Here is a 12,688-nt window from a genome sequence, read left to right as displayed (position 1 = left end):
GCTCCGACAACTTTGAAAATGGTGATACTGAGATCCAGAGAAGTTAAAAGACTTGCTATGCCACCCTGCCACTTAGGGCACCAGAGCCATAATTTGAACCTAGGTCCCTCTACTCCTAAAATTCACATTCTTTCCATTTATCATCTTGTTTGTAACACACAAATTTCTTCTATCAACCATGCTTATGAGGCTCTTTTAGTAAATTACATATAAAGCATTTGATCTTAGAGAGAGAGATGGCTAACAATAAGGAAAGCACAAAAATTACAATTATGCAAGTGGGCAGATAAGGTATATAAATGCAGGCTCCTTCTGCCTTCCTGCACATGCCAACTGTATCTTTCCCTCTGCTCTCCCACAGGCCTTCCTTCCCTCTCCTACAACCACCAACAGCCCTGCCTCTGGCCTCTCAGTTTCTACCCACTCTTGCATCAAACTTCCATAGTAGGCTGTTATATACCGATAAACTCTTTCCACCCAAAAGGACACATTATTTACAGGGTAGAAAACAAGGAATGATCAGCCTGTGGAGAAAAAGTCTCCCAAGAACAGAGGATCCAAGATGGAAAGAATGAGAACACATGCTTCTACTACCACCATTTGTCCCAGGAGATCTCATGTTGCCCAAAACATCCCAAGAGATTAAAACATCTCTACCCTGGACCTCATCCCAGCCAATCTCTCCTTCTCCCATATTACCCTATTACTTTCTCAACCCATGCTGCTCCCTCCAGCTCAACACATCAAGTCAGTTCTACTCTGTCACACAAAGCAAGAGAATTGCATTTGAAGTAAATCATACATTTGGGTTTCAGGACATCCAACAAAACATTCAACAGTGTCTTCAAAGACTGTCTATTCCAACTTCTCTTTAACCTCTGACTCCTTCCTCTGTGACATGGTCATTAGGAAAATGGATGACACAGATCTAGTGTCTATACCTTCTGGATTCTATGACAAGGCAAGTTATTTGAAATTTCTGAGCTTCAGTTTCCCATTCTACTAGAGAGTGAAGGAAGCCAGGGAACGAATACAAATGGCTACCAAGCCAAGTTACTTTGAGGAATACAAATAACAAACATAAAGCCTTGGGTACTTCCTGCACATGGTATGAATGATAGTTGTTCTTGTTACTATTATAATTATTATGAAATACTAGCTTTCCATTTCAACCATTTCCATCCATTCCATAAATGAAATATCTTTCCATTTCCATTCCAAGTATCAGTCTCTACAGAAGCAAAGTCATTGCTTTCATGCCAAGGATAATGTGGCTACAATTATCGGCCAAATAGCTGTGCGTGGGGACCCCTGGAGCTGCTCTTTAGCAGTCCTGCCCCTCCCCCTTTCTCTAACTTGAGTTCACACACTATTATCCTAGGCTGTTTTGGGTCTGCAAGACTCAGGATCTCACTGGCCTCCAAGCAGGGGCTTTTCTCACTAGTAATGTGGGATAAAAGCACTAGACACAAAATCTTAAGACAGGGAGGGGTTCAAATCTGTATTCATTGAATTGAATGATCCTAGGCATGTTACTTGGTCACCCTGTACCTCAATATTCTCATCTGAAAAATGAGTATAATAAATACAGTTTGTAGGGGAATTATGAGGATTAAATAACCTGTAGGAAAAATCCAAAAAAAAAAAAAAAAAAAAATCCTACCACATTCTGGGCACAGGTAAACATTAACTGTTCACCTGACCTTCCAGTGCTCTAAGGCTCAGCAAGGTAGTTAGTCATATTTGATAGTCCACCTATTCCAGTGTCTTTCTCCCTGTTTCTACCAATTTCTCCCACAAAGCCCCCAACTTCTTTTACCACCATCTGCCTGCCCATCTACCTCATAGGCAAGCTCCCCACGAATGTTTTGCAAGCATCAAAATTCAGGTTTCACAGTCATGATAATCAGTTTCTTCACTCACCTTCATTAAACAGAGATATCCCTTCTCTACCACCTCCCCCTAGATTTGGGGTGAGACGTTTGCAGAAGATATTGTCTATCCATCAATTCAACTTGGTGTCTCACATTTCTTTTCCCTTTTACTCATACATTCAAAATACATTCAGTTATGCAAATCTCGAAGAGTCTAAGACAGGGCTGGCATAAGCCCTGGTCCTTTCTCCTCTGGTGCCAGATAAGACATCAACAACCAATCACAGTGGTTTTCCAGCTGATCTCAGACAAAGCTCCAAAACCTCTCTTCCACTCTACAGGCAGCCACCATCCAACAACCAAAGCTGTTATCTGGGATGAAATCTACTTGCTAGGTAAAGGAAGCCTTAAATCAAACCAGGAATTCTAAATTCATGTACTAGATACAGCAAAGAATAGTGATCAATTGCAAATAGTAAGCACTTTGTAGGTAATGAGTCAATATGGTTTAGTGACTCATGTTTGACATGCTGTGTACCTATAAAGTGTTAAAAAATTACAGAACTCTAATTAAGTGATTTATTTGGGGAATAACCTCAAATTGCAATGTTCTTATTAATTATTTAATTCAAACTTCAAATTTCAGTAAAAAAAAATTCCTTATAAGTTTACCAGAAACTAATACCAGCATGCAACCTTGGCTTAGTAAGTTCTACGTACCATATATAATTTTTTTGATGATTAAAGATCTTACATGACCCAAGTTTTTAACTTTTTTAATTGTTTTATTACTGCTATTACTAGAATGCTACTGTTGATGAGAATATAACAGAAATCATAGATAATACACACTGAGTACTTACTATGTACCTGACACTCCAGATAAATACCTCCTGTGGAAGACTGCTCAAAGCAGTTATATACAGAAGGACCCATTCCTATCCCATTTTTACAAATAAAGAGTCTGAGATTACTTGCATAAGGCCATGCCCTTCATCAATGGCAGAGCTAGGATTTGGATAGCCCCTGCCTTAACCATGAGATTATATTGCCTCCCAGTGATAATCTGTGGATGGAGCAGAAGGAGGTGCTGGACTTGAGTATAAGCTAACTCCAGAATTAAATAAATCAATTTAACCCAAATACTTACTTGGGCTAGTAAGTAGTTTATCATAAAAGGTCAGTGCGGCTTGAAACTGTCAGTTGGGGACCCGTGCTTACAGAAGTGGCCAACTCCCATTCAAAGAGCTATCCTAATGAATATAATTACTAAAGCAGAAAACTAGTATGCTTCAAATCACATGGGAATGTCATGAATGAAGAAGACCATACTCCCACTCTTTGTGTTAATACCAAAAGGAAAACAAACTAACTCAAAAGCTATGTTGGTTGTATTGTTTTGGGTTTTCTGTTTTGCTTCGTTTTATTTTGAATAGAGGATTGGTATGCAGTAACAGCTGCTGACTTTAACTATACTCCCATTTACCAAATACCACCAACTGACCTGTCAAGCAAGTCAGTTAATTGGGTCTCTCTTCTTCTCAGCCCTCTACTCCCAAATCAATCCACTAGGCCCAAGCTGACAAAGAGCCAATTCCAGGTCTGAGCCATCATTGGTAGGAAATGGAAAACACATCCTGAAATACCTAAAACCCTTCGCCCTCAATCACAGCCAACATTCCATTTCCGGTTTCAGGAGCTCTGAGCAACATTGGCAGAGAGCCCACAGAGGTCCCACAACAAGGAGGACACACCCTGATGTACACCACGCCCTGCCCTTCCACCTTCAGGGGTCAGTTCCAGGAAACCCCCTTTAGTAATGAGCCAGCCCAAAAGAGTTAGGTCCCTCCAAGAATGAGAAAGCTGTCAATGGTTAACAAAGGACACCAGATCTAGGGGACCAGCTGCATTGTTCTAGGCTCCAGGGGTTGTACCAGCCTAAAAGTACCTGGATTTGTTGGTAGGGGTCCCCTATCTGCCAGCATCTCATTCAGCTTTCAGTGCTACATCAAAACTGTCCTGAGCCAGAAGGTGCTTTTCCTAGGTTGATTTATGTTTTAGAGTTTGGAAAAAAATAATCAAACATAAAAGAAATAACAACACTTCTAGTTACCATAGTACAGTTCCTGAGTAATTAGTCAGTGCTGGCAGATAAACTCAGATAAGCCTATTTTTAAAAGAGGACAGACAGAAGGGAGGCTGCACTGCCTCAGACTACATTGCTGGGTTGTGGCTGCTTGTCGCCCTCCAACCTCCAACCCCCACCTCTCCTGGCCTCTGCAACTGCTCCCCCCACCACCACCACCATTTCGGAAAATACTGATCACTACTGGTCTCAACAATCATTCAACAGGAAGGCTCAAAGATATGTCTTCATTTTTTAAAATGATTTTATTTATTTATTCAAGAGAGAGACAGAGAGCATGTGCACATGCACTAGCAGGAGGGAAGGAAAGAGGGAGAGAGAGAATCTCAAAGAGTAAACATTTTCCCTGCTGAGCACAGAGCTCAGGGCAGGGCTTGATCTCAGGACCTGAGCTGAAATCAAGAGTCTGACCCTTAACCAACTGAACCACCCAAGCACCCCTCAATAACGTGTTTTTAAACTATGACTAGAAAAAGGACCTGAAAAAAAAAAACAATTGAACATAATCAGAAGTGGGAAATTTCCCTCAAATCTCAAATATTAATAAGCATTTGCCATTTTACAGGGGAAAAAAGTTGTTTTCACTAACGTACTAATTTGGAAAACCAGGGTCCTTTTTCACATAATGAATAGACAGTATAACAAAACTTACCACAGAAAAATAATGTATATAGGAATGTAATTTAAATCAGAGTAACTTCTGGGACCCCTGGGTGGCACAGCGGTTTGGCACCTGCCTTTGGCCCAGGGCGCGATCCGGGAGACCCTGGATCGAATCCCACGTCGGGCTCCCGGTGCATGGAGCCTGCTTCTCCCTCTGCCTGTGTCTCTGCCTCTCTCTCTCTCTCTCTCTGTGACTATCATAAATAAATAAAAATAAAAAAATATATAAAAATAAATAAATAAATAAATAAATCAGAGTAACTTCTGTTTCTACCTAACTGCAGCTACAGCAGCACCCATTTATAGCAGTTCCTACTGAAAGTTTGCTGAAACTTGGAAGAGCCTCCTTTTGAGGTTAGAGTGGAGGGTGACTTTTAAAACACTTGACATTTAGCAATTAAAGCAATAATGTCTTGATCCCATTTTTTTAATCTGCATTTCAAAATGAAAAATAAAGAATTTTATTTTTTTGTTTTTTTTTCAAAATAAAGAATTTTAAACTTTCATATATAATATCCATATGTCACACTAATTTTTATTTTTAAAAATGAAACATTCTCTAAGAATCTAGACTTTTTCTATCCTATCATCCACTTCTAACTTTACTGGGAAAGGAAAATCATTTCAGGATTTTTTATAAATTAAACAAGAAGGGGCTCCTGGGTGGCTCAGTTGGTTACGTGTTTGCCTTTGGCTCAGGTCATGATCTCAGGGTCCTGGGATGGAGACCCAAGTGGGGCTCCCTGCTCAGTGGGGAATCTGCTCTCTCTCCCTCTAACCCTCCTCCTGCTCGTGCTCTCTCTCAAATAAATAAAACATTAAATAAATAATCATGAAAACATCTAAAGAAGAAATATTATTTAATTTGGTATCTCACACTGCTTTTTGCTGCTTTTTATCACTACATTTGTTTTCCTTTTCTGTTCTGACCAAAAAAAAAAAAAAAAGAAAAGAAAAGAAAAGAAAAACACGGAAAAAACAAGATTCAAATAGTCTTAAATTCCCACACTATGGAAACCACATTATATTCCATATTATATTTGTCAAAATTTCATTTTCTCAAATAGAAATGTTTATTAAAAGTATCCCAATACAAATGGATAAAAAGCCCCTAATTTTCTAAGAGTCCATGCCCTTGATTATATTTATATTTTCAAGTTTAAAACTTTGGGAAATAGAAAAATGAACTAGAAAAACTGAGGTCAGGCCTTCAGTTGGGATATTGCTAAATCTCCCTTTCTATAACAGACCTTATATATTCACTACAATTCCATATAACTCCATATCCAGCTGCTAACTTTGAGATTAGAAGAAATGTGCCTACGGTCTTTCCAATTAAAGGGGAAAATTCCATTAATTAGTCTATTTGATCCCTTATATTCCATGTTGTTATGGGTTGAATTGTGCTCTCCCCAAAAATGCTGAAATCCTAACCCTCAGTCCCTATGAATGTGACTTTATTTGAAAAGAGGATCTTAGCGGATGATCAATTTAAGGTGAAGTCATTAGAGTAGGCTCTATCCAAAAGGACTGTGTCCTTATTAAAAGGAGAAATTTGGATACTGTGACAGACACACAAGGAGAACACCTTGCAAATATGAGGCAGATCTCAAAATGATTTATCTACATGTCAAGGAATGTCAGATTGTCAACAAACCATCAAAAGCTAGGAGAGAGGCATGAGCGCACAGTCTCCCTCACAGCCCTAAGAAAGAGGCAATCCTGCCAACACCTTGATCTAGCTTCCAGAACCCTGAGAAATGTCTGTTGTATAAGACCCTGATTTTGGTACTTTGTTAATGGCAGCCCTTAGGAAATCAATGCACTTGCCTTCCCTTACAATCACATCCTTGTCCTTGCCTGCACCCCCAACTTACTCTTGCTTCTCCTGGCCACTTCTTACTAATATGCTCCTACTTCCCTAATCTCACTCTACATCGTCACTTGCCAATGCTCTTTGGCACTGTTTCTCATGAAGGATACTTCCAGCATTTTGCAAGGGCAGTTCTTCTGGGGAACCATCCAGCACATGATAGGATGTCAAGCATCCCTGGAACTCTCATTCCCCCCAGGGTGCGGCAGTGCCCAAAGAAGAGAACTGTTCTGGAAACTTGAGAGCCACCTGCTAGCTAGAATATGACTCAGGATCTCACCATCTACTATGTCTGATCTCATCAGAGCAGTTAACTTCAGCTTCTTCATCTGCAAAATGGGAATAAATAATCACCTTGCCCTGCGACTCTGAAGGTTCAATGAGTTAAATGGACTAATGCAGGGTGCCTGCATGCCTTAGTGGGTTAAGTATGGGCTCAGGTAAGGATCTCAGTGTCCTGGGATGGAGCCCCACATCAAGATCTGCGCTCACTGGGGAGTCTGCTTGTCCTGCTCCCGCTCCCGCTCCCTCTCTCTCCCTCTCCCTCTGCCCCTCCCCCTGCTCGTGCTTGCTGGCTCATGCCCATATGTGCGCAGTCTTTCTCTCAAATAAATAAATAAAATCTTTAGAAATAAAGAAAGAGGTTGATGAACCAGGCTCACTCTCACTAGTTTCTGGCATTAGAATCACTTAGGAATTACTGCCCAGTCTTAGTCTATTCTACATGGTCATATCCTGACTTGAACTGCCTTGTAACTCTTTTCCGGGGCCTTCTCACACAGTGAAGCTTCACTGAATACATTCTGTGGTGATGCAACAGCATCCTGGTTATTGCATGTTTAAAATAGTTACATGTCATGCAAACCAGTAGAGTATGCCTTCTACAGTTACAAAGATCTAGACAACTCTGAGCACAACTTCCATGAGTTCCCCGGCTACTCTCATCTCCACTTGAAAGTATAGCAGCAGCCCTGGACAAAGCTCTGTTTTCTAACTTTGCATCCAATTTCTTTGTATCTTTTCTTCCCCATGATGGTCTCTCTCCAATATCCAAGGGTATACCGCTCCTTTCACCCTCCTCCACAGAAACCCATTGGCCCTGCATTCTCCCTGTTTAAATGGTCTGTATCCCAAGCCTTTGAGCTACAGAGAGCACTGATTTGTGTTATACGGGCCAGAGTTTAAGTCCGTTCTCCTGACCCTCACAGACACCTAGCACCTAACAGCACATAACGCAGACCCTGGTACTTTGCAGGTTTTCAATGACTGATGACTGCAAGAGTCAATCAACGCATGAATGAATGCACTGCAGAATGAACAGAGGAATGAATACATTTAGGAGTCAGGAGACCTGGTGTCCATTTAACCCTTTCTTAGCTCTACAGTGAGTGACATAAATGACCTCAGAGTAAGCCACTTAACTTTCTATGCCCAAATTTCCTTCTCTGTGATTTTAGGTGGTTGGACTTCACAAGAAAACCTCTTTAGGTTTTCTTCCAGCTCAACCGAGCCCAGAAACTTTTAAAAAGATTGAAAGATTTTCTTTTCTTTTTCTTTTTTTTTTTTGACATTTTAGTCAAGGCAAGCACAGGGGTAAAGATTTTTCTAAAATCACATACCAGGGGTCCCTCCCTGCCAGTATCCCTTGTTAACTGGGGACAAAGGGTTCCAGACAGCAGGCAAGCTGCAGAAACTGAAGCCATCACTGAGATGCTGCGTACTACACAGTTTGTTATGGGCTTCTTGCAAGAACTTTATGTCTACCCTGTTCTCAAATGAGGTCCACAGGGACATCCGCCACCTGCCCTCTTCTACACAAAGCTCCTCCCTTTCCAGCCTGAACAAGGTGGACTCTGCACTCTCCCAGGCTCCAAATCTAACCCAACTCCTCTCCCTGCCATCTGCCTAAGGCTCCCACATGCATATTTTATGATTTCTGGCACATTTCCCTCCTTATCTGACATTCTGCAATGTATCCCTCTGCCCCTATATTATTTCTCTCTGATAATGTGTTCTGAAAGAGCCAAGTGTCTATCCTTGGGCTGTACTTTATTACTGGTGGTTTTAGCTTTCCTATCTTATCTCCCCACTCAGTCTCCACCTAAATTCCTTGAGGGCAGAGACCACATCCTCTATTCTCCTCCAGTTCCCCACAAGAACAAGAACAGAGCTGGGCAAGCAGCAGACCCTTAGAAGATACGTGTTGAATAAATAAAATAATGAATGAATGAAACAATTGACTGATTTTCATGTTTTTAAATTAAAAAGTCACATTAATCTATTTCCTGAATAAAGTTCCCAGGACAATCCCTTTCAGGTATACAACCAGATAAATTAAATTTTAAAATGGCACTTTGGGAATAAGCTATTTTCTGAGGACTGAAATAAATGTTATTTACTACAATAAGAATGACAGCAACACTATCAGTTGCATAAGAAATCTGCTTTTTAGGTGTCCATAGCATAATAATGTGGCATCTCTTATTTCCTTATAAAAGCAGATTTTACCTGGAGCTAAGGAGGACAAAAGGACAACCATGCCTTGGTGTTAATTATTCCATATATTACTGTTAGTGCTATGTGTTGAAGCTGGAGAATTCAGGCAAGTCAGACAAGATATGAGGATTTTCTCTAAACAGATTGTTTAAATCTATCGCTGATTGGGGCAGAGCATCTTTTTGAAAATACGGGAGATTCACTTAGCAAAGTCCATTTTTAGTTACATTCATTCCTTCCTTGTGGTTTAAGAAACTTCGGCTAGAACCAAACTGCCTTGGAATCAAATTATTTGTTCTCTCATGCACTTGCTAATCACAGGTGGTCACCAAATAAAACAGCGCCAATGACCAACACAACACTGCCGGGGGCAGGGGCTTTGCCTTCAAAGCTTAATATAGCTTACTGCTATAAGCCCTATTAACCTCCCCAGGCCCAGGCTGACAGTTAACCTAAACAACTTCACGATCTCTTAGAAATCATTATTCTTGCATATAAGCATATATTTACTTATCACCAAAAGTATCAATATTACATAATTATAGAAAAACTGTGTATTAATATAACAGATAATATAACTGGAGGGACTTACTGAGGATTATCTGAGACCTAAAAAAGTTAGGCCCATTACAATAGATAATTACTGTTTATGGGCTGTACATATGTGATAACAGATTATGTTTTCCAGTTCAAATCAAACCATGTGAAACACGTATTACCAGGCAGGGCAGTCAAGGGACCTGAGACACCACAGTAAAACACCAAAGGAAAATAATACAGTCACTTTGAGGTTAATATGTATAAATTTAAAGTCTAAAAAAAAAAATGCTGCTAGAAGGATTTATCCACTTTTACCCAACTGATGAAATCAGAGCAGTTTAAAGCTAGAATGTAATTCTGAGTTTACATTACAATCCATTCTACCTCAGGCAGAGATAGAGCAGCTTATCCAAGCTTACACCACCAGCCAGAGCCTGTATTAAAACTTAGGTGTCTCAAGTCCAGCTTCATGTGCAAAACACATAACAGTAAACTTAAAAATTAAAAAGGACATAGGTAGACAATAAATACTTATTAATGGATTTGAGGAAATAGAGATGCACAATTCAGAACTATCTTCCCCCTTTGTAAATTACCTGCTGACAGGATAAGCCAAGTAATTCCCTGAAGTTCTGACTTTGACTTGTCCAACATAACCTAGGCTTCTTAATGCTGCAGATCAGCCCTTTCATAATCAATAAAATGCTATTGCAACAATTATTGAAGGATACAACTTGGTGGTGAAACCAAAAGCTTTGTAGCATTCTTATGAAGAAGCTCACTTGAAAAAAACCTATCCACAAAATATGGGTTTCCTGACACAAGTGCAGTTCAGTAGAGAAATCTGTAAAAGACAGGTATGACTAAGCAACCACAAATAACTAGAAATACAAAAACTGTCAGGAGTCTGGGGACCACCACATGCCTGCACATAAAGATAAGTTGGAGTTTCCCCTCTATTGTTCCTAATGAAAAAGAGGTCTTTTTTGTACTAGTATTGATTTCTTTTTAAGCAAAAAGTCTCCATGGTGTATAAGGCTTTATAAACAATATTTTATTCCATACTCTGTCGCACCTGCTTCAAAAACAAATTTTGAAACACTCTGGTTGTTGCTGGGCAGGCAACTGACCAGATCAAATTTTAAGCAATCAATATTGCATTTTTGATTAGTTTGATTGTGTATCTCCCCAAGGAACCTCTTAAATCTATAGCTTAACTCTTACTAAGGAAACTAAGTCTTAATAATCATGTAAAACATACTGCTACATGTCCTACGCAGTATCAAGTATACTACCGAATTGTTCCTTACAGTCTGACACCTTGCTATTCAACTTCTCTTCTTCCTAAAAGAAAGGAAAAAAAAAAAAAAAACACAAAACAAGAATCTAGACCCAACAAAACAGCTTAAAATAATTAGAGGCCACAATTTATACATCAAGATGTAACTGACCATGGCACTACAAGGGGAAAGAAACCAAACACCCATATTTACATCACCATGTAAAAATATTCATAGCATCCCAGGCAGAAGAAAAAAAAAAGAAAGAAAAAAGACAAAACAAACAAGGAAATCCTGGCACGACAGGACAAGCCTAGTTTACAGTTCTCTTTGCGCAGGTATAAGACTGAAGAAATGTACTGGGCGGCGAGGGAAGGGAGAGTAGAGAGCAATTCCCTCCTTGAACTTGTTTCATTCAGGAGCTAGGTAAGTAAGCAGCCTAGAAAAAAGCTGGTCATACAAAACAGAACGAGGCTGAATGTCCCAAATCGGGAGGAACTAACACCAAGGGAAGCGGGACCCCTTCCCCAGATTCCCGACCACCCCGCTGGAGCTGGGGGCTTCCCGCAGACTCCATTTTCCCGCAGCGCTGTCGCGCTCCCAGACCGCGGAGGGCCGGCCTGCGGGGAGCTGGGGCCGAGCTGGGGCCGAGCTGGGGCCGAGCTGGGGCCCCCCACGGGCCCCCCACCCACCTCTGCTCCCCGCCCTTCTCGCTGTCGTGCGAGTGCGACGGGTCACCTGCCCGCGCGGGCTCCCGCGTCCGCACGCGCTGCGCACCGACACGCGCAGGGGTGAGCCGGGCGCGCCCCCCGCAGGACCCGCGCGGGGCGCCCTCGGCCCCGAGACCCCGAGACCCCGAGACCCCGAGACCCCGCCCGGCCCGTTGCGGGCTCCCGCAGTGCTCACCGCCACGAAACCCGAGGAGGAGGCGATGAACACGCGGATCACCATCCTCTCGCACGCCGGGACGGACCGTCTGCCCCAGCGGGCTCGGGGCTGGCGGGGACGCGGAGGCAAAACTCGGCTTCGAGCCGCCGCCGCCGCCGCCGCCGCCGCCGGGCAGAGCACTCGGGAAGGGGGAGACCGCCCGGACCTGACTCCCTCCCGCCGGTCCGCAGATAAAAGCGCGGAGCCTGCCGGCCGCTGGCCGCGGGAGGAGGGGGGAGGGGAGGAGGAGGGAGCGGGCCGCGGGGCGTGACGGGAGTTGTAGTTTCGGTCTCTCCTGGGAGCGCCCAGGGGACTGAGCTCTTTCCAGCCCCTCCTTGCTGCGTGACAATCGCGCACACACGCAGGTGGCTGGAGGGAGAGGCTGGGAGACGCTGTGGCACGGGGTCGCGAGGACAAGGGGCGTGCGGGGGGCGGGGGGGGGAGGAAACGAGGCGAGAAGGCTTGGTTCAGAGTCCTCAGCTTGGGTCCTCTGATTTGGAGCATCCCCACGCGGAACGCCGACGGCCGGGACCGAGCGGCGCCCACCTGCGGTCTTCAGGCCGCGAGCGCGCGGGGCAAGCCCTGACGACCTGCGGCCGCGGGCGGGGCGGGGCGGGACCGGGCGGGGTGGGGCGCGCCGGGCTCCCCCTGCGGGGAGGCGGGGGCGGGGGGGCGTGGTAAGGGCAGCGGGGCTGGGCGCTCTTCCGTGTGCCCAGCGGCTCCCGGGGTTGCAGAAAGGTGATTCTTTTAGTTAAATGAGACGTTTTCTTCCTCTGTAGATGCTAAAGATTAGAAGCCAGATGAGAGCACAACCGATATTTTATTTTTCTTTGCAAAACTGTAATTGTAGTAGAAAAAATAAAATACCAAGCGAAATTAGAATCCTTCT

General features: G+C 43.1%; 1 protein-coding gene across 2 annotated transcripts in view; it reads right to left on the bottom strand.

Moving 5' to 3' along the window:
• The window catches only part of SH3BGRL2 (SH3 domain binding glutamate rich protein like 2), a 61,038-nt gene extending 48,720 nt beyond the window's left edge, over positions 1-12,318 (bottom strand). For both annotated transcript variants that reach the window (XR_005367949.1, XM_038554596.1), the window contains exon 1: positions 11,779-12,318. Coding sequence is in view for 1 of the 2 variants with exons in the window: in XM_038554596.1 (XP_038410524.1) it covers positions 11,779-12,303 (525 nt within the window). In the remaining variant the exon portion in view is untranslated. The remainder of the gene's footprint in view (positions 1-11,778) is intronic.
• Between the last annotated feature and the right edge of the window lie 370 nt (positions 12,319-12,688).

The sequence above is a fragment of the Canis lupus genome, chromosome 12 (genome assembly GCF_011100685.1).
Source record: "Canis lupus familiaris isolate Mischka breed German Shepherd chromosome 12, alternate assembly UU_Cfam_GSD_1.0, whole genome shotgun sequence".
Classification (NCBI taxonomy): domain Eukaryota; kingdom Metazoa; phylum Chordata; class Mammalia; order Carnivora; family Canidae; genus Canis; species Canis lupus.
Note: the sequence above shows the minus strand (reverse complement) of the source record. Positions and strands in the feature narration are given on the sequence as shown.